Here is a 22,498-nt window from a genome sequence, read left to right as displayed (position 1 = left end):
ACTGGGTCCACACTGAGTAACAACTTGTACTGGGCCCACACTGAGTAACAACTTGTACTGGGTCCACACTGAGTAACAACTTGTACTGGGCCCACACTGAGTAACAACTTGTACTGGGCCCACACTGAGTAACAACTTGTACTGGGCCCACACTGAGTAACAACTTGTACTGGGCCCACACTGAGTAACAACTTGTACTGGGCCCACACTGAGTAACAACTTGTACTGGGCCCACACTGAGTAACAACTTGTACTGGGCCCACACTGAGTAACAACTTGTACTGGGCCCACACTGAGCACCAACTTGTACTGTGCCAGTGCCTCAATGAAATGTCGTCTTCTGTTCATGGTCTCACATTGCTGTCTACTTCTCTAATAGGAAAATATCTGCAAGCAGTCTGATAGGAAAAATGTAGCAGACAAGGTGATGTGTTAAATACTGGGACCAGAGCAGAAACTATATTTTCCCAATAAGTCCTGGACTCTTATTTGGGGCTGAGTAACTAGGAGCCACATGAAAGATCTGTGAGCCATATTTGGCAGTAGAGCCACAATGTAGCCACCGTGTATATATTCAGCACATAGAGGAACATCATACACTATGCATTTACACTGAAAGGTTATTGTGAATGAGTGATCCTAAGAACATTGAATTCACGATAATCTCGCTATGTAAACAGGCTGCCCATAACCAAATGAATGCGTGAAACATTCGTTCGTCAGGTGAAATTATCTTTTGGTTTCCCATGATTTAGTGCCACCGGTCTGTCCTTGTAAACGGACCTAAAGGTCGCCATACACATTAATGTCTGCTGAACCCGCCCGATATCTGGTTCGGCTGACTGTCTTGTGGAGGAGGGTGTTGGCCCGACTGATGATCGGGAGAGACGTCGATCACGCATGTCTACTTTCAGACTGCATTGTTCTCCTTGAGATATGCCACCGGCTTGTGTATGGCCAGCCTAAAAGTCCTGGCTCTGCAGGTCTGTACATGATCTCAATTACAAGAACACACATTTTTTGGCTTTAAAATGATCAACTGTTAATGTTATCAAGGAACACATTATTAGCGCCTAATACAGTTTAGATAACACCAAAATAGATCTGTGACTGTCATCAGGGTCAGAACAGGACAATTCCCCTGATAACATTTCAATTGAAGTAAAGTTTTGAGAAAACTAAAAATAACCTCCCTGGGGAAACGCTTGTGGACACAGGGTGTATCTATCTTAATCGTATCTTCATATGATGCAAAAGTGTTCTGTAATGGCTACTGCCTTTTTCTCTGCATGCACTGGATTCCATGTGAGTTACCACTATTAACACCCTACAAAATTGCCAATATGAACCTGATCTAGAATGACCTCCGTAGGGATTCCATGTCATGAAGAATGAGGTTTTACTAGGTCTTAAATGCTAAGAATTCTGCACAAACGTCTGACTTAAACCAGTATACAAAAGTTGCACAAAAGCCACATTTTACCTTTTGGATTTGTGACTATGTTCTTACTTAATAGGTAGAAATATGTGACTGTGGAGAAACTGCCATCATCTCAATGTTTCTATACAGCTTCAGTGCTGCCCCATCAGGAAATTAAGTGCCATTTTTTTTCTAAGCTTGGTAGCCAATGCTCTTACAAATTTGAAATTGTCACCTATCTCTTTTTGTGTTGGATTTTGGTCGACTTCTATTTGAATACTGAGACATTGACTGCAGCAAGTTGTGTTAACGCTGGAGCTCTGTAGATCAAAAAAATGGTTTTGGTATCCATTTGCCTTGAAGTGGCCTCAAAGGAGTTTTCCCACAAACAAAAGTTTATTTTAATCAATAGATCTTAGAATAATAATAACTTCCACAACTGGATGTGTTTAAATAAAATGTTCCTGTGCTGAGATAATCTTATAAATGTGCCCCTGCTGTGTACTGTGTAATGTCTGTGTCTGACCGTACAGGAACATGGTCTGATCATACCACATCTCCTGGGCAGGGGAGGACGCAAAAGAGTATAAAGACATTACAGCTGGGGATCACAGCTGAGTCTTTTTGTGAGGTAAAATATTTCCCTGCCTGCTTTTAAACAATGTTTTACTTCAAAGAAAGAATCAGCTGTGATCCCCTGCTGTAATGTCTGTATACTCTTTTTTGTTTTCTCCCCTGCCCAGGAGATGTGGTATGATCAGACCATGTTCCTGTACGGTCAGACACAGCCATTACACAGTACACAGCAGGGGCACATTTATAAGATTATCTCAGTGCAGGAACATTTTATTTAAACACATCCAATTGTGGAAGTTATTATTATTCCAAAATGTATTGATTAAAATGAGCTTTTGTTCGTCGGAAAGCCCCCTTTAAGTCTTATAAAGGCAACCTCTGATTGTGTGGACCCTGCAGTCTGCTTTATATTGAAGGAAATTACTGTCTGGCTACTGCCATGTTTTCATGTCAGCACTTGGGGAATTCTGTCAGGATTTAGGGGAGGAATCCTTGCCCAGCATATCCCAATTAAATCAAGCGGGGGAGGTAAGCTGTGTCCCTTTCTCATGCAGTGGAAAGAGTGCCTGAAATAATTAAAACTTTAAAAATTGTAAGATGCACAGATTTTTTTTTTTTTTATTATTATTATAAAGGCCGAGGCCAAATATTTTCCACTAAGTCAACGTATTCTGTGTAATTGTTGTTATTTTATCCCTAGATAAGTCCTTTATCATACCCATGTTAATATGCTGTGTAATGTTACTCTAACTTGTTTCTGCCACAATCTATTTTGGAAGTTGTCCATCTGACCCATGAATATGGCATAAGGGTTATGCAGCCGTTTAATGTGTGCAGCATGGTGTCACTATTGTGCAGGGAGTAGCACAGGTAGAGGTACAGTGAGAGGTGGTCTGGTTACACATGGAAATCGGTAATGGATAAAATCAAGTGCACTATAAGTATCACTTTTATTACAGCGGAGACTGCAGTTATGACAATCTAAAGTTAACACAGTTTGGTGGTTTTTTTAGGCTGTTCAAAAATGGCAAGTTTCTAACTGGAAACTGCTTTAGGAAACGCTTTTTTGGGGGGCATTCCCTGGAGCGTTTTTTTCCTGGCACATTTTTTTTGTAGCCTTTTGCTTGGGCACTGCCTAGTTTGGAGCGGATTCCATCAGGAGAAGCTTCAAGGAAGATGCATGAACTTTATTTTCTCATCTGGCATTTGTCAAAACCTTAAAGGGAACCTGTCATAGGGAGAGAAAAAAACTCCATTTAATCTGCAGATATGGGGTTGACCGCTGTGAGGAAATTAATTTTATTCTTCGTTTTCAGCCTCCGGCTTTCAGTCAGGGGTGCGGCCAGCACTGCTTCAGTCACCAATCGCTACATAGTGAGCAGCGGTAGTAACCACACCCTGGCACGCACTGATGCTCTGCTTTGTCAGCTGTCAGTCAGAGAGCAGCAGCTGTAATCACACCCTGGCACTATGTACTGAGCGGTGACTGAAAGCCCAAGGCTGCTGTGAGGTATAGACTTCATTTCTTTCCCACAGCTGGGTTTTTAGTGCTGCGGCTGCACTGCTTCAGAACATTATTAACCTGCAGATTAACTCTATATTTACAGGTTAATGGCATTTTTCACATGACAGATTCCCTCTTAAGGCCACAGCCCCACTATCAGTATTCGGTCAGTATTTTTTCTCAGGAGTGGGAGCCAAAACCAGGTGAGGAACAGAGAAAAGGTATAATAGAAACAAGTCACCCATTCTGCATTTATCACCCACTCCTGGTTTTGGCTCCCACTCCTGAGAAAAAATACTGACCAAATACTGATAGTGGGGCCGTGGCATAAGACTGAATATATGACCAAGTGGTTTTACAATAGAAATGAGTAAGAGTCTTTCAAGTTTGTGTGTTTTTGTTTTTTTGCCCCCCGTTTTTTGCAGCTGACCTGTTCCAAAAGACCCCTTAATAAATTCTGTAAGTTTGCCTGGAATACTCTCTCCTGCAAGTCAATGAAAATCAACAGACAACCGGTTCCTTTGGTCTATGTAACTTCTGTAAGACTTGATACTTTAGAAGATCACAGAAAATGGCTGTCCCCAAAATAATCAGTATCCGTTTTTATTAAAAATAAAAAAAATATAGGTTATACATTCCCTTTTAGCTTATTTAAAGGTTTCTTTTTTTTATTAAATTCATTAATGACTAAAATTTGCATATCTTGAGGTTATTTTGATGTGTGACGACCGGATCGGATTTGCCAGTGGTATGTAGATGTGTGTTTTTAAGGTGGAAGCCCACAATTACACAAATCCTAATCCTTTTTCCCCCCCTCATGTTTAGATATTTGAATGGTGGTACTTTCGGAAGTATGGAACTTCATTTATTGAGCAAGTTTCTGTAAGTCACTTACGCCCTCTGTTGGGAGGAGTTGATAATAGCACACCAAGTAACTCAAGCACGAGTAATGGGGATGCTGATTCGAGTCGACAGAGTGTTTCAGGTAATGGTTAAGTTTATCGTTGGACTTAGTTTTGCCCAAACTCCTGACAATTAATTTTAAATATTTTTCATGTGTAGAAAATATACCAATGACTGAAAACTCGTGTGTTCTCAAAAGTTACTGCATTTAATTTTTATATGGATCTAAATGGCATTGCAAAGCATTTCATAAATGTCATCTTCCATTAGTACTGTACTAAAAAAACAACCTCTGAACTAGATCTCAATGAGTGGAAATGTAAAGTTCACACCAGGATAAGAATACATGTAAAGTTTCTGGTTCAAATCTAGCAGAATAACGCCATGGCACTACCCAGAGGAAGATGCTAAAAATGTAACTGCTGCAAGTCCAGGTTTTAAGGAATTAAAAATGAGAAATATTCTTAAATATTTATTACATTTAAAGACCTTGCCATTTTGTATCACGCAGGCCTGTTACATGCTAAACTTTTTGAGAATGGGTTTACTTTACTATAAACTATATATTGCTGTCCAACCGTCTATCTGTGCCCATCCCATGTAAACTTGCAATCCGCTTAACGTCAAGTTAGAACAAAAGGATCGTGCATGGCAACCAACGTGCCTGACCCTTCTTTCCCATGATTGCTGTCTGAGAATAAGAACCCCCTCTATACACAGTAGATTGGAGTCTGACTTCCTAGGCCACATTTTAAAATGTTACCACTGCTAAGGTCTGCAATAATTTTTATAGGAGTTCCTATTTAGTGTCTAGAAATTTCTAGTAGGAAGGAGCCCCAGAAGTGTAACTCTTGCCTATTGGGAGAATAAGGGTCTCCTGTTCTCTTGTTTAGCACTCGGCTGAAATACTGGTTGGAATCTGGGTGCCTAGTGCCGGGCCTAAGAAGCCACCGACTCCGAGCAGAGGATTCCAGTCATGTCTGCACTAGGCCTAGCGCAATAACCGTTTTATTATGGATTGCTCCAAACAACTTCCCGTCACTGCAATGCTTTTTCATGTATTAATGGAAGGTGCCACTTCCTATTACTACATGAAAAGACGTCTGCGGCTTTCCCCTAGAATTGTGATTCCGAGGAACCTCCTCTTATATCCATCATACTAACCGCTGCAATCGCAGCTACAATGCTGAGAGTGAGCACTGTGACCAGATCAGAAGGTATTTAAAAGAGTTAAATCCAATCTGTAGCGACTAAGAGTTTGACAGGAGTGCCCTCCTATGCCTGCCTATCGACACCTAGTGATTTGACCGCAGGGACTGATGCTTTACTATGGCAGCTGGGAACGAGACTGTGGACCACAGGTCTGTCGGAGCAGATCAGTATTATATTATAATGTTTTGGAATAGTATGTATTCCAAAGCATTTTGTAATCGTCGGACAATCAAAGGCTCACAGATTGTAGTCTCCTAGTGGGCCAGAAAAAAAAAAGGGCGAATTTCAGTGACCATTAATAATAACCTAAAAGACCTGACCCCCAAGAAAAAGTGTGTATGTGTATAATATATTTGTAGGTATCTGTAATTTAGCTATTCTTCATATTCCCACGAAGAAGCTGTCAAATAGTAAACAAAACCTTACCTCGCTGTATCGATGGAAACCTGTTAGAGTTGCAGATCTTAGAAAAATGAGATACCCCAAATCTCGTGGAGGGCAGCATTATTTTTTTTTATTTTGTTTTTAGTCTGTCACCCACAAAACATAAATTGTACTGTACATTTTGCTAATCCCCCCTATATAAATATATAAATGTCACCCCCAAAACTCTAGACCATCTCCGTTTTTTTTCTCTTAAAAAAAAAAAAAAAAAAAAAAAAAAAAGTCAAAGCTGAGTGTTGATGGTTTGTTAAAGTCGGCTGTATACCTTTTTGTATACTTCAGATTTTAATGACCCATTTGGTATAGCCATTTTAGTTACCAGTCTACTGTTTTACTTCACAGAATGTAAAGTCTGGCGAAATCCATTAAACTTGTTTCGAGGAGCGGAGTATAACAGGTAACGTCTATGAGAAAATATGTACTGTGCACCATAAACAATCCATAAACTGCACCACACAAACCTGTGCTAGATAAAAAGAAAACTTAAAGGAGTTTGTCCCTTTCAAACATCATCCCTTGCTGGATTTTGGTTTAAAAAAACAAACAAACCACACTTTACTCGCCTTCCCCAGGTCCACCAGGGAGTTTCTGCTGCTGCTCCTGGTGTCTGTCATTGGCTGCCACACTGTTCACGTGACATCAGTCTGAGCTCAGCTGCTCAGAGTTGGGCGTTCAGACTACACTGGAATTTTGCACGCCGATCTGGTGACCTCACTGGATGCCAAGTTGTCAAGGAGATGGCCGCGCCGCAGCCAATGCTACATACCGGGAGCAGCGGCGGAGACTCGCTGGTGAACCCAGGGTAGGTGAGTACAGCGTGTTTTTTAAACAAAATGCAACGAGGGACAAATTCAATTTGAAAGGGAACAACCCCAATAATATACATTGTTGATGTGCCAGTTTTTTCCAAGCGCTGAACATTAAATACTGAGCAAAATATCAATACATCTATATAGCTCGGAAACCTTTTACAAGAAAGCTTTGTTGTCCTGAAATGGGATTTATTATTCTTTCTTCTTCTTTATCCCGATTGACCTTCTAAATCCAGTCTATTGGAGCAGAGTTCTGCTGGAGATTTGAGGAGGGAAATGAGAGAACGATCAGCTAAACCTGGGACTTACTCTGGCTTTACCTCTAATGAATAGACTGGAAGAAGTAAATCTCTTTTCTAGTCTGAGTCATTGGAAGTATAGGAAATGAATGCCGTAGAATGAGGCATTGCCTTTGCGATGTGCAGGGATTTCCATCTCCCTGGCTGTGTGTTCAGTTGTCTGTGAGCTGCTGTTTAACACAAAATTTATTATGTTGGATTATAAAGCATGAACATATACATATTTAAAGAGTAACTAAACTTTCAGCTTGATTTTTATATATATTTTTAGCAGGCACTTGAATCAGTGGGTGTCCAGATTCACCAATCACTCAACAGACCCCATCTAAAACAGTGGGTAGCTCAGCAGACAGGAGCACACAGCTCCTGTCTGAGTACACACACAGGCTGGTGTATGGTTTCAGTAGAAAACATAGGCTATGAAGCTACAAAGCATATGGTTTCTATTGAATTCGGGCTATGTGCACGTTCAGACAAGAGCTGTGCATCCCTGCCTGCTGAACTGTACATTTTTTCGGTGGTCTCCAGTGATTGGTGGACCCGCAACAATCTGCAAAATTCAAGTGTCTGCTAAATTTAATAAAAAGAAAAAAAATATCAAGGACAAAGTTTTTACTCTTTTAGTATGCTGAATATTTCCAGGAATACATACATACTTTAAAGTTTGGCTTAAACAATAATTAATATTGGCAAGCTTTTTAAATTAATGTCTAAAGAAAATACAAACACGTTATTTTGCTACACTAATCCCTTCAAAAACGCGTAACTATGATTGCCATTATAAACTTTGCAATATGTGTGAATTTGGATGCTCATGGATCCATGTTTTTTGATGCATGCTTTCCTGGAAATGTTGGGAGCTATAACTTGCTATCCTCTAGATTAAATATATAGCATGCAAAGAGAAGCACAAAATGTCGTTGTACATTTGTGTATTTTCTTAAAAAAACAAAAAAACAAAACACAAGTACAGTAAGCTAGAATATACCATGAATACATTTGCTGTCAGTTCCTTGTCTTATTATTTATTTATTTTTTTTAATATTCCCTATGTTGGTTATTTACAGTGGGTACGGAAAGTATTCAGACCCCTTTAAATTTTTCACTCTTTGTTTCATTGCAGCCATTTGGTAAATTCTAAAGTTTTTTTTCTTTCTCATTAAAGTACAGTCTGCACCCCATCTTGACTGAAAAAAAAACAAATGTAGAAATTTTTGCAAATTTATTAAAGAAAAACTGAAATATCACATGGTCATAAGTATTCAGACCCTTTGCTCAGACACTCATATTTAAGTCACATGCTGTCCATTTGCTTGGGATACTCCTTGAGATGGTTCTACTCTTTCATTGGAGTCCAGCTGTGTTTAATTAAACTTATAGGTGTGTGCCTTTCCAAATCAAGTCCTGTCTATATAAGACCTCACCGCTCAAAGTGTATGTCAGAACAAATGAGAATAATGAGCTCAAAGGAACTGCCCAAGGAGCTCAGACAGAATTGTGACAAGGCACAGATCTGGCCAAGGTTACAAAAGAATTTTTGCATTACTCAAGGTTTCTAAGAGCACAGTGGCCTCTATAATCCTTAAATGGAAGAAGTTTGGGACCACCAGAAGTTTTCCTAGACCTGGCCATACATCCAAATTGAGAAATCGTGGGAGAAGAGCCTTGGTGAGAGAGGTAAAGATGAACCCCAATATCACTGTGGCTGAGCTCCAGAGATGGAGTAGGGCGATGGGAGAAACTTCCACAAAGTCAACTATCACTGCAGCCCTCCACCAGTCAGGCCTTTATGGCAGAGTGGCCAAACGGAAGCCTCTCCTCAGTGCAAGACATATGAAAGCCCGTATAGAGTTTGCTCAAAAGCGCATGAAGGACTCCCAGACTATGGGAAATAAGATTCTCTGGTCTAATGAGACGAAGATAGAACTTTTTGGTGATAATTCTAAGCGGTATGTGTGGAGAAAACCAGGTACTGCTAATCGCTTGACCAATTCAATCCCAACAGTGAAACATGGTGGTGACAGCATCATGCTATGGGGGTGTTTTTCAGCTGCAGGGACAGGACGACTGGTTGCAATTGAAGGAAACATGAATGCGGTCAAGTATAGAGATATCCTGGATGAAAACCTCTTCCAGAGTGCTCTGGACCTCAGACTTGGCCGAAGGTTCACCTTCCCACAATACAATGACCCTAAGCACACAGCTAAAATAACAAAGGAGTGGCTTCAGAACAACTCTGTGACCATTCTTGACTGGCCCAGCCAGAGCCCTGACCTAAACCCAATTGAGCATCTCTGGGGAGACCTGAAAATGGCCGTCCACCAACGTTCACCATCCAACCTGACGGAACTGGAGAGGATCTGCAAGGAAGAATGGCAGAGGATCCCCAAATCCAGGTGTGAAAAACTTGTTGCATCATTCTTAAGAAGACTCATGGCTGCACTAGCTCAAAAGGGTGCTTCTACTCAATACTGAGCAAAGGGTCTGAATACTTATGACCATGTGATATTTCAGTTTTTCTTTTTTAATAAATTTGCAAAAATTTCTACATTTCTGTTTTTTTGTCAGTCAAGATGGGGTGCAGAGTGTACTTTAATGAGGAAAAAAATGAACTTTTTAGAATTTACCAAATGGCTGCAATGAAACAAAGAGTGCAAAATGTAAAGGGGTCTGAATACTTTCCGTACCCACTGTATATGGTAAAATAAGTGTGTACTGAGTGTAAAGGTCAAATTATTCCCCATCCATGCAGTCCTTGCGCTTTGTTACCCATTGTTCTGTTAAACAAAAAAGTTGAAAGCTATTAGGCATCCTAATAAAGCAGACTCTACTCAATTCATCATACCAGTTCTGGTGATATTGAGGCGTTCTCATTAATGCAGTAAAGTAATCATTGGCTCTGTGTAAAATACCTTTTCCTTAAAGGAAATCTGTCAGCAGGTTTTTTGCTGTTTAATCTGAAGGCAGTATGATTTAAGGGCAGAGACCCTGATTCAGTGATATGCCACTTACTGGGCTACTTGTTGTAGTTTCAATAAAATCAGTGGTTTCTCAGCAGGAGATCATCACTACAAGACTAGTTGTATTATGCCATGTAGTCGTCCTGCTCTGTGTAACCGCGTGCCCCCACTACTGACTGGCAGATTTCTGCTTATGTAGTGTACACAGAAATCTGCCAATCAGTAGTGGGGCGTGGGGTTACACAGAGCTCAACATTCAGAGAGGACTGGTAGATCTGCAGCACAGAAAACTGATTTTATCAAAACTAAAGCAAGCAGCCCATAAGTGATAAATCGCTGAAATCGGTGTCTTTATCCCTACATCAAGCTGCTCTCAGATTACATAGGAAAAGCCTGGTGACAAATTCACTTTGAAAACATTAAGGAAATATAGATACTGGATGTTTAGTTTTATGCAGTCCCCTATTGAAAGAGTAGTTCCCATTCACATATTCAAGTTTATCCCATTCCAAATGAAGGTTAAGAAAGCCTACATGTCCAAGTCCAAGAAGAGCTGCATCCCTATATAACACTGAAGATAAAGGTCTCTGTGGTTTAGCAAAATTCTGTCCATGGGGGCAGCCCAAAATCCTGCTGGGACATGAGGGCTGTCTGGCAGGTGGCCTTATCGCCTTCTGTTAGTTTGTAAAAAGTAAACTATATTCTGTAAGGCAGGGGTGAGGAACCTTCTTTCTGCCAAGGGCCATTTGGATATTTAAGCTATGCTTCGGGGGCCCTACAAATTGTGCGCTAACTATGCCCACAAAGTGCGTCCTGACGCTGGCACTGGTGTCAGGACGTAATGTGTCATTGCACGCGCCTCAGGGTTCAGTAGTGAAAGCTGCGTGCGTGTTCTCACAGAGCAAGAAGAAATTAATGTGTTGGTGACCATCAAAACACAGCTGCCAGTCCAAACAATGTGGTACCCCGGAATCTGCCCAGGGGCCGGATGAAAGGTCATCACGGACCGTAAATGGCCCTAGGACCAGAGGTTCCCCAACTCAGATTTACACTTATAAATGGCATACATCATTTAGTGTATAATCCAGACTTCTGTTGTATTACAGGTACACGTGGGTGACGGGACGGGAACCGCTAACATATTATGATATGAATCTTTCGGCCCAGGATCATCAGACCTTCTTTACATGTGACACAGATCACATGCGACCTGCAGATTCAAGTAAGAACAGCACTCAGTTTTCTGATGCACGTAAACTTAAATGGTTCAAAAAGTTTCCAAGCAGCATTTACTGGTGCGTCCTGCCCGATTGACTAATCAGAAAATCAACTGGATACCTGTGTTGCCAGCTGTTGCCATTATAATTGTAAAAATAAGTTTACCTTTTAGAGCAATGTAAAGGTTAAAATTGCCACTGTATACACAAGCTGAGATAACCAGACAGGAGAGATGTCTGTCTGTCAAATGATCAGTCATCCTGTGTACAGCTTGCTTAAGAGGGTGCAAAACTTTCTCAGCTCGCCCCTCTCTCATATTAGGAAGAAGTTTTGACTGAGAGGAGGAAACCCACAATCTACAGTCTGCAATTACTCCACCTCCCTCCTTAGAAGTAGAAGCAGTGATCTCATATGTCCCTCCCCAGTGATGGCTGCTACCTGTCCCTGCAATGTATACTGATCATGTTTTCCTTTTTTATGTTGAACAGTAATGCAAAAAGCATGGCGAGAAAGAAATCCACAAGCCAGGATTTCTGCAGCACATGAAGCACTAGAACTAAATGAGTGAGTAGCTAACACTATGGCACTAAATGTATCACACCTGAACGGACACTGCCCTGCACATACTCATTGTGACATAGGAACTTTGCATTTGCAGCAAATCAAGGTTAATCCAGTCTACTGCAAGGGCACATTCACACTTAAGTTAAATTAAATAACTTAAATTTAGATTTTCAATCCTACTTCTGAATTTTTGGAAAAACTGAACATGAAAAAAATGTATTCATGCCGGCAAATTGCAGTTCTTGGCCACATTGCAATGAGCATGTAAATATGCTATTTATGCACTGTTAAATTTGGCTAAAGCACCAATGCCCCTACATTATAACTTGGAGAAACATTGTCATTATTCACAGCATTGGCAATAGCTTTTTGTGGGTGATACCTCCCTTTTAAATGTTCTAACTAAATCATTTATACAGGTATATAGGGGATTTGGCCCATATAAAAAAATTACATGTGATTATAGCTTTTAGTGGTTTAGTTGACATATAAAAAACTATTTATTTTATATGCTGGAGCTTTGGTGCAACCTTGACGAAGCCAAAAGGCTCAGTGCCAAGTATTGAAATTAAGGGGTGTAACGGTGCACTGTCAGATCTTGATAGACAGCACTGAAGCGAGCACTGCCTGAACTATGAGCCCCTTGGCTCCTGTCTGCAGTACGGTACCGAGCGGCATCTGCAGACAGGAGCCAGCGTTGAGTTGGCAATGACCCTTTATGAGCACAGCTGCAGAGTTCAGGCTGTTCTCACTTGTCCTGTAGAAGTGGTTTAGTTAGTGTTTTAGGGGTGACATGCGCTCTTTTAAAGGCCACTATCACTACACATATCCAGGTTAGTCACTTGAATCCAGACCATGGACTTTGAAACCCTTTAACTGCTTAGAGAATCTGTACAAGCTCCGCTTTGCATTGACATTGACAAACATCATAAGTGATGCCACTCATCTGAAGCAACATGGATACAGGTAAGGTCATCTATGAACCCACATAAAACTTTAATGTTGTTTTTTTTCCTCTTTGTCCTGATCACAGATGTGCCACAGCATTTATTCTCCTGGCCGAGGAAGAGGCCACGACAATTGTGGAGGCGGAGAAGTTGTTTAAGCAAGCTTTGAAGGCTGGGGAAGGTTGCTACAGACGAAGCCAACAATTACAGCACCATGGAGCTCAGTATGAAGCACAACACAGTAAGAGCCCACTGTTATATAGAGCTAGCCTGATAGGTGACTAAAGAAACTAGATCTAATTTGTGTTGAAAAAAAATGGACCCTTCCCTGTTAAAACATCAAGTCTTTAACTTAAACACATTGACGCAATAAAACGTACATGTTAATGAGATATGACGTCTAATTTTAAAGGAGTTTTTCCTTTGACAAAAATTTGACACATTCCTGAATTATGCCATAAATGTAGGGGGGGAGTATACCCTCAGTGGCTGATCCATCAACCCCTCCCATCCCATGTCATCAGGTGGCCACTGTGTGCCGTATGCAACCAGAAAAAAGAATGCATATATGGTTTCCCATTCTTGTCACAGGTGCAAGTTCCAGAGGTGTGCAACAATTGCCCCAGATAGGCATATATTTGGAGGAGTTGTCAAGGATTAGGAGAACATAGCTGCCTTCCTTTACAAGAAACTCCACCCCTGTCCGTGGATTGTCTGGAGTTGTAACGCTGCTCGATTTAAGTGGGCCATATAGAAATTCACTAATGAATGTCTGGGATATACTGTTTGTTTCCCCAAAGCGCGAAGATATATAAATAATATCATGCTGTCTCTTCCACACTGCTGCTGTACCAGTTTTTGCTGACGAGCTTCAGCAGTGACGTCCCGACTATAAATGATCTCTGCAGCCCATCAATGGACTCGGTGGCTTGTGCCATCTACATTGGCATTACAACGGAGTCCTGCCATTGTCTGCAGTGATCACCTGCACTGTGGCACTGATGTTACTGCTGCAGCCTGTGTGCGGAGAGGCAGAGCTGGATCTGGGGATGGTGAGTAATGGCTCAGTTTCTTATTTTATGTATCGGCAAGCCTTTGGGGAGCTAGAAGTTTATTTTGAACAAACCCTTTTAGATTCACTCATTTCGGTGGAGCGGAGCTGTAGTATCAGACACAATCCATGCAGAGGTGTGGCTATAACAAAGCAGTCATGTTTTTCTAATTTTGTAAACCCCTTTAAAAGTCTCCCTGTACACTACAGGGGGCATGCCTTACTGCATACAGCGGACTTAATAATAAACTGTACCTTCCCAGGCCTAAGCTGTAAGTGATCCTAGATACCCAGGGGCTCCGAGCAGTGTTACGCCCTGTGTGCCATTTCTTCACATTTGATCTAGTCTTGCAAATAACTGTAAAGAAATAAAGCTATATTTACCTCCTTGAACATGGGCTTGGTATATACGTCTGAGTTCCACTTTTATTGTTTCAGGACGAGACACTAATGTGGTGGTGTACATTAAAAGAAGACTAGCTATGTGTGCACGGAAGCTCGGAAGAACAAGGGAAGCTGTTAAGATGATGAGAGATGTAAGTGTGATGATGTCAAGACTTTGATGGGATCATTCCATTAGCCTGTGTTTTGTGGCTAAAGAACATTTGCCTTTATATACACTTAAATATAAAAAAGGCATTAGTGGACTCGCGAGGACTAGTGACTTTTGAGAAACTACAGGAGGAATGAGTTATCTGAGATCTGTAGATTCCAGTATGCACAGTTCTGTCACTCTTAGGCTATGTGCCCACGATGCAGAAATGCTCCGGATTTTTTCCTGAGCGTTTCTGCATCTCCCTGGCAGAAAAAACGCATGCGGATTGTACATGCGGATTGTACATGCGTTTTCCTGCCAGGGACATGCGGAAGTGAAGCGTTCTTCACTTGCATTTCCGCATGCGGGTTGACAAGCGCATTCCAATCGATTTTAGCATCACTTGGAAAATGCTTGACAACTTGGTCACACTATATAAATCCATGCAACCGGCATGGATTTATATAGTGTGACCGTAAAAGAATGGTAAAAAATAAAAAAATCTACACTTGCCTTCTGATGGCCCCCGGAGTCTTGCTTTGCTCCGTCCTGGCTTGCCGGCAGCTTGCGGTACACTACACTGAAGGACCTGCTGTCACATGACTATGATGTCAGCGCAGGTCCTTCAGTCCACCGCGAGTTGCCGGCAAGTGAAGACGAGTGCAGCGGGGGCCATCAGAAGGTAAATATAATATTTATTTTTTTATTTTATTCTTTTTTTACAGGTTCTATGGTACCCAGGTCCGGAGGAGAGTCTCCTGTCCTCCACACCCAGGTACCATCTGCACATTGAAACGTTTGGATTCCACATGTACAGATCCAGTGAGCGGAATCCAAGCGTTCCAATGAAAGTCAATGGCGGCGAAAACGCAGCGCTTCCGCAAAATAATTGGTTGTGCTGCGGATTTTTCTGCAATGATAACCCGCAGCGGAAATTTCCGCAGCATGTGCACAGCACATGCGGATTATTATTGGGGAACATGGCAGACCTTCTACCATGCCTTTTTTAAGCATTTCTGCAGCGTTTTTGCCGCTGCGGAAACACTTAAAAAACGCATCGTGGGCACACGCTCTTACATAGCGCAGGGTAAGACTGTTTGTTTCTATGAGGGTCCAAAAAGACATATTGGTGGACTGTGTGTGTGGGAACAAAGGGAGTTATGTCAGGTATTTATAAGGACTTAATGCACACCTTTTTAATCAATTACCCGATTAAGGCTAAAGGAAAGTGGGAAGACTAATTGGGACCGATAGAGGATAAGTGGGAGGCGATTATGGAATACATACCCCAATTGTCACTGAGTGAGCCAGGTAGACTCTCACAAATATATGTGCTTCATAGAGTATACAGGACCCCTGAAAGACTATATAGGGCAGGACTGAGACCGACGTCTGGATGCCCTCGTTGTCAGGCTGATGGGGCCGGGATCTTACATATGTTGTGGCAGTGCTCCAGACTGGACTCATACTGGACAGTGGTTATTAACACTATAGAGGGAGTGTATGACTGTAGAATTGAGAGGGATCCTGTGGTTTGTATTTTAGGTTATGTGGAGGAGATCCAGATTCAAAATCCGTTCAAATTGGCGATAGCTAGGTTGTTATACATTGCACATAAATTAATAGCCAGGCATTGGATAGATGAAGAACTGCCAACGATGCAAGAAATTTTTAGACAATCAGACTTTATTGTAAATATGGAAAAAGGTATTTATGCCAAAAGAAAAATGGAAAAAATGTTCAATGCATTGTGGACACTATGGGTGGAGAGACGATGATCCGAAAGGAGGATGTACTTCTGAGTATTTGCTGTTGATGTTTTTATAAGGGAGGTGGGAAAGGAGAGGGGGAGGCGATGCGCTGTAATTGAAAATATGTGACCTTGTTGGACATTGTAATGTCTGGACTCTGTTTCTTTGTTAGATTTTTATTAACGAAATTCAGATTTAAAAAAAAAGGCATTCGTGCCCTGCCTTTTTTTTTTTTTTTTTTTTTTTTTAAAAACCAGTAACTTTTTATACCAGATCTGTGGCTTCAATATATGACAAAAGCCACAGCGTTTCGCCTGATGTTGAATGACCTGCAGTATTCTTTAAAACTGAACCTAGGAACCAGTGTGTATTCCATGAGCTGCATTGATGTATCTCTTTATCAAATCTATAGTGATAGTATGATAAAAATAAAATAGGAGGCTATTAATTATAAATGCAGTAATTATCTGTATTTTCTAAGATATATGTTCATCATCATCATTCTAAGTGACTTCAGTATCTTGATGCCTCTGATCTATGGGGTTCTCCTCCGTGTGTATCACTAAAGCGGTTGTGTTTGCTGGTTCTGATTTCTTCTAGTTAATGAAGGAGTTCCCACTGCTGAGTATGTTCAATATTCATGAGAACTTGTTAGAAGCTTTACTCGAGCTCCAGGCATATGCAGACGTACAAGCAGTTTTAGCAAAGTACGATGGTGAGTTCATGTCCCCTGCTTATATTGTCGTGCACCATGGTTTTACGTCTTAAATTCTCACCATACAGAAAGTCGCAGAAAAAAAATGTTTTTCCTTTTAGATATTTGTATTTGGATACTTACCCCTGTTAAAATGGCCTGTTTTTACTATACTGGATAAATAGAAAGTATTAACCATGAGCACCATTCACCAATAGACATGTGGGCGGTCATGGAGTGGTGACGAGTCCGTGTCCTGACTATAACCATTCTTCTTTACTTGACTTCCGGCTAGATACACATAACATTGACTTTACATATGGAGAGGAAAAAGGCAAAAAGTCTAGCTACTGCAAAAAAAAATTTCTTTAGCAAAACAAGTGAAAAATATTATTAAAAACATCATTTATTTGAATGCTCGAAAAACCTAGCATGTGACCTACGCGTTTCGAGTGCTAAGAGAGCATGGTGAGCCATCATGAGTATCCACCCACAATTGATTTACAAACCAATACAACAGAATTAATTAGGAGTATACTGACATGTGGAAGGAGAGAAGAAAAATTAAATGACTTGTATCCTATCTAAAATTACATATTATGAGCAAAAACATTCCTAAACTTTAGAGCTAACTTGTCTCATTATCAAGGAATATATTTGCTGTGACTCCATCATGTTTCGTGGGTGCCTCAGTGTTCTTGTCTTTTTTCTTTTTGATATCCAGCATAGTGAAATGGGTCATTTTAGCAGGAACGTTTAGAGAGGTATGACTAAGCATTCGAAATCCATGACTGTTTCGCTTTAATAAAACTACCATGTATATATTGCTCTGTTTTACACACTGCGTTTCATGTAGTTTTTCTCAATGGACCAATGACCATTTATTGAATGTATTTTCACCCAATCTAGTGTTTTATATATTGACCACACTCTTGCACACAGACTCCGATTTAATTTTGAGGATTGTGAACCCTGGCATGTATATGGTACTAGACTTGCTAACTTTCTAATTATTCTTGAATTTCTTTTTTGCTTCCAGATATAAGTTTACCTAAATCTGCCACAATATGTTACACAGCTGCATTGCTAAAAGCACGAGCAGTATCAGACAAGTAAGTGTCACACATTGTCACAGTTGTTTTCTGCAGGACGTCACTGATCCCCCTGTACTGGACAGAAAATTTCTTGGTAACAGAAAAATATTCTTCCTATATCCCCATGCATTAAATGAACCTGTCATATCTGGAAACGCTATTTAACTGCACATAAATGGTGTTAAAATAATGTCTGGCAGGCTTACTGGAGCAGTGGCTACAGGGGGAAAACAAAGTTATATTCTCCCTGCGGCTGCTCGTTTCCAGTCATCGGGACAATGTAAGAAGCGTTTATAGTCGCTTCCTGCACTGGCACCTGCTCGTGTGCCAGGGAGTGATTACAGCCAAGCTCAATATATAGTGAGCCGTGACTAACCACTTCATGCACCGCCCCAATGACTGAAAGCGAATGGCTGCAGGGAGGATATTAGTTAATTTTCTCCCTGTAGCTGCTGATCTAGTAGGTCAGGTAGGCATGCTTTTAATGCAAATTAACACTATAGCTGCAAGTAAATGGCATTTCTGAACATGACAGGTTACCTTTAACCGTACACTGCTAGTTTATGTTTTTATGGTTGCCTCTTTGAGCTGACGCTCTATGATCAGCAGCACCAGGACCAATTAGGGAAAAAAAAATACTAAACTATCCCCCTTTTTAGTAGAGAATGAAAACCTACATAGATCAACTTATAATTCTTAAAAAGAAAAGTCCTGAGTATATTCTACAGAGTTTGCAGCACACTTGTATAGTGGTCTGAGTGACTGTGTTCAGCATGGGGGCATTATTGTATGGCTTCTATAGACTGGATATAGATAGCAGCAAATCCCCCCAGTGCAATCCTGAGGGATCCCGCTGCAGTAGCTTTGTAACAAATCCTAATATTCTGATGAAATGGCAGTCTTATTTTTACATTATTATTTTTGCTAAGCCAGGAGGTAAGATAATTAACATGTTCATGCTTTATTAATTAACAGTTTACTCCGATGTTGCTGTAGTTGAGATAATCCAAGGAATGGATAATGCCAGGGAATAAAGCTATAAACAGCAGCTACTCTTAGGCGTAGGGGAGGCACAGCCAGTCTTGTGAGGCAGCATGCTGTTCAATGTGTGCACTTGGAGAAGTGCAAGTAATTTTTGTTTTCATTCTTTTTGTCCTGTAGATCGACCAGTACCTGCAACATCTTTCCTCCCTACACAGCGACTCCAGCTTGGGAGGGCAGGGGAATGATTGTCACAGCTTTCCCTGTGGTGTCTGCCTGCCAAGTACAGCTCTGGAGTTAGCCGTGAGGTGTGAGGTGAGGAAGAGATTGCATGGTCTGGTTTCTTTCCTATATTCTATAGCGACTTCTGTGCCGGTAACATGGGCATATAGTGACCCGCGAGAGCAGGGCATAATAGACCTACCCACTCCAGCTGCATTGAGCATCATTCTGAAGAAAGTGCTAGGAGTCATTCCATGAAATGACCAGAATGTATACATTGTACTGATTCTCACAGGGGGAAATAGAGTTTAGAACGTGCCTAAACCTAGAAATACAACTGTACATTAGACCCAGTGTTATTTTGTTGCACAGAGGTTTCTCTTCATTGGTGATGCCTGTCTTTGTTCTTTCCAGATTCTCCCCAGAAGCCGCGTCACGGCGAGGGCTCAGCACAGCAGAAATGAATGCTGTAGAAGCGATTCATAGAGCGGTGGAGTTTAATCCACATGTGCCAAAAGTACGTACATCAGTATGGACCATAATGGCTTTAATGTCATAATAGATTGAGACTTAAACTCAACATGTGTGAACATAGCCTTTCGGTCTCTCAAATCTGCAGGAAATCAGCTGCGTCAAAAACACAGGTTTTGCTGCGTTTTTTATGCACTTTTCAGCATTTTTTTTCCACTGTCCTTCTGTCTCTAATTTATGAATGTACATAAAGTTCTGTGAAAAAAGAACCCCATTCTATTTTGCCATCAAAAATACTGATGTAAATTTTGGTGTGTTTTTTTTCGCTTCACATTACTTCCTATGGGTGAAAACGCTGAAAGAAGTGACATGCTCTATTTTCCAAAAACCCAACCAAGGCACAAAATACGCAATAATAAAAGACGTGTGATCAGAGAATTCTGGTTTCTCATAGACTTTGCTAGTACTGCAAAACGCAGCTGAAAATTTGCATAAAAATCTGCAGCAAAAACCGCTGAAAAACCCAACATGTGTGAACATAGCCTGACAGTCAGTTTATAGCATTACTGCCCTCTAGAACCAGCCAAAAAGTTATCTATTATTGATACATTTTTGCCACAGCTTTAATAAGTTATTTCTCACAGTTCTGTTGAACCAAACTTAGAACCCTTTTACCCTTAGGAAGCCATGATGCCCTGCCTATAATCACTTAGCATAGGATGCTTTTTCCCACTCTCTCTAAGATTAGGATTTGTGTGAACTTCTTAGGGCTCAGTCAGACATCCTTATGATTTGGACTGCAGCTGTTGTGCTTGGGGCCGCCGGCCAGTCCGAGCACTGTATTCCGATATTGGTCAGATTTATACGACTGTCCGACTGTGCCCTTGGAGCAAGATGACAAGTACTTCCACCTGCAGCCATATTGATGGCCGCCTTTAAACTGGCTTTTCTGAGCCTGTTGATTGTGCTGATGACATGACTGTTTTACCATCAAAATTATTCTGTCTAGAAAATGACAGATTTGATTCAGATTTTGGGTGCGGAAACCTCATTCACAATGAGCAGATTTAAGGGCATGCTGCAGATTTTCAGATCCACATCATGTCTTTTTAGATGTTGCAGATTTGAAACAAAATTCACATATAGTAAGAACAATTTTTTTGCAAATTTATGGTCAACTTATGATGCAAATATAGAGTACAGATACCTTCTTGGTTTTCATTCATCGCTAATGTAACGAATACCTCTTACAGAGCTTTTTATTTACTTGTATTTTTTTATGTTGTTTCTTAGTACCTTCTTGAAATGAAAAGTTTAATACTGCCCCCAGAACACATTCTGAAGAGGGGAGACAGTGAAGCAATAGCATATGCTTTCTTTCACCTTCAACACTGGAAAAGGGTCGAGGGAGCTTTAAATCTCTTACATTGTACGTGGGAAGGGAGTAAGTATATTATTCTTTTCTAAATCCGATTGGCCTGTAGTTCATGGCATAAAGAAAACTGTACGTTGTGTCTGTGAAGCATCACAATATGGATAGATGACGATCTGTGTTGGTGGCTGAACCAAAATCTGCCAACGATTACATGCGTTATAAGCAGGGGCGGACACTGACTGCTTGGGGCCCCTGTGCAAGAAATGTGTCTGGGCCCCCCACCTTTTATGGCGACAAAGCTACAGATGTATATATAGCCATACACACATATATACCTCTTACATAGCCTCCTTTATTATGTATATTGCCGTCCCTTGTTACACAGTGTCCTCTCATTATGTACAGCACCGTCCCTTACATATTGGATTATGTATAGCGCCCTGTTCTTTATTACATAGCGTCTTCTCTTGTTAGATATATAATGCAATGACTGCTGATGGAGCATGGTAAAGCTTCTTTTCTGATGGAGGAGCTGATGGACTGGTCTTCTGGTCACCGGCTGCTCCATCAGCAGTCATTTTACATCTAACAAGAGACGACTATGTAATAACAGAGGGAGCTGTGACTGACAAAAATAACAACAATACGCTATGTAAGGGACAGCACTGTACATAACAGCAGAGAAAGCGATATAATAAGAGACGGCATCATATATAGCTAGAGAGGGTGTTATACATAATAAAAGATGAAACTATATAACTAAGGATGGTGCGATACATAAGTGAGTACACTATATACGAAGGGACTGTGCTATACATAAGGCTACATTCCTGTATCTGTGTGCAGTGTCGGTGTGCTGCCCGCTTTTACAGACACATTGAGCATGTCCTATTCTAATCCTCAAAATCCGATCAGAACAGGACATTCTCTGACCGTCACAGATCTCATTCTCAGATCATGGATGTGTGAATGGATCTATAAAACTCTACGAGTCCGTGGACCATCTCATAAAAAATCTGGCAGCACACGGACATTTCACACAAATGTGAGAATGCAGCCTTAAGGCCCCGTCACACTTAGCGACGCTGCAACGATTCCGACAACGATACGACCTGTCAGGGATCGTTGCTGCGTCACTATGTGGTCGCTGGTGAGATGTCAAACAGGCAGGCTCACCAACCATCAGGGGAGCAGCAACATCGTGGAAAGAATCTTTCCACGATGTCCTGCTCCTGGTTACCAGCCTGCTGAAGCAGGAGCAGGCTGGTAACCATGATAAACATCGGGTTACTAGGGGCACACGCGCACCTAGTAACCCGTTGTTTATCATGGTTACCACTCTGCTACGGTGAGCGGGAGGTTACCGCTCACTTTAGCAGGCTCGTAACCATGATAAACAGCGGGTTACTAAGTGCGCGTGTGCCCCTAGTAACCCGATGTTTATCATGGTTACCAGCCTGATCGC

The 22,498-nt window shown here is 41.2% G+C and overlaps 1 protein-coding gene across 5 annotated transcripts in view; it reads left to right on the top strand.

The window, feature by feature from the left end:
* Window positions 1-22,498, top strand: part of ST7 (suppression of tumorigenicity 7) — a 124,064-nt gene that overhangs the window by 82,215 nt on the left and 19,351 nt on the right. For 4 of the 5 annotated variants that reach the window (XM_073651911.1, XM_073651909.1, XM_073651907.1 and 1 more), the window contains exons 3-12: window positions 4,326-4,485; window positions 6,402-6,456; window positions 11,237-11,352; window positions 11,837-11,912; window positions 12,946-13,100; window positions 14,349-14,446; window positions 16,797-16,911; window positions 17,930-18,002; window positions 19,602-19,704; window positions 20,952-21,102. In XM_073651911.1, the coding sequence (XP_073508012.1) occupies window positions 11,280-11,352; window positions 11,837-11,912; window positions 12,946-13,100; window positions 14,349-14,446; window positions 16,797-16,911; window positions 17,930-18,002; window positions 19,602-19,704; window positions 20,952-21,102 (844 nt within the window). In that variant the 5' untranslated portion in view covers window positions 4,326-4,485; window positions 6,402-6,456; window positions 11,237-11,279. The remainder of the gene's footprint in view (window positions 1-4,325; window positions 4,486-6,401; window positions 6,457-11,236; window positions 11,353-11,836; window positions 11,913-12,945; window positions 13,101-14,348; window positions 14,447-16,796; window positions 16,912-17,929; window positions 18,003-19,601; window positions 19,705-20,951; window positions 21,103-22,498) is intronic. The other variant, XM_073651908.1, reaches the window with a different exon arrangement.

This window comes from Phyllobates terribilis, unplaced genomic scaffold, assembly GCF_046119375.1.
Source record: "Phyllobates terribilis strain yellow unplaced genomic scaffold, ASM4611937v1 Scaffold_11__3_contigs__length_659146591, whole genome shotgun sequence".
Classification (NCBI taxonomy): Eukaryota; Metazoa; Chordata; class Amphibia; order Anura; family Dendrobatidae; genus Phyllobates; species Phyllobates terribilis.
This window is presented reverse-complemented; position numbering and strand designations above follow the sequence as displayed.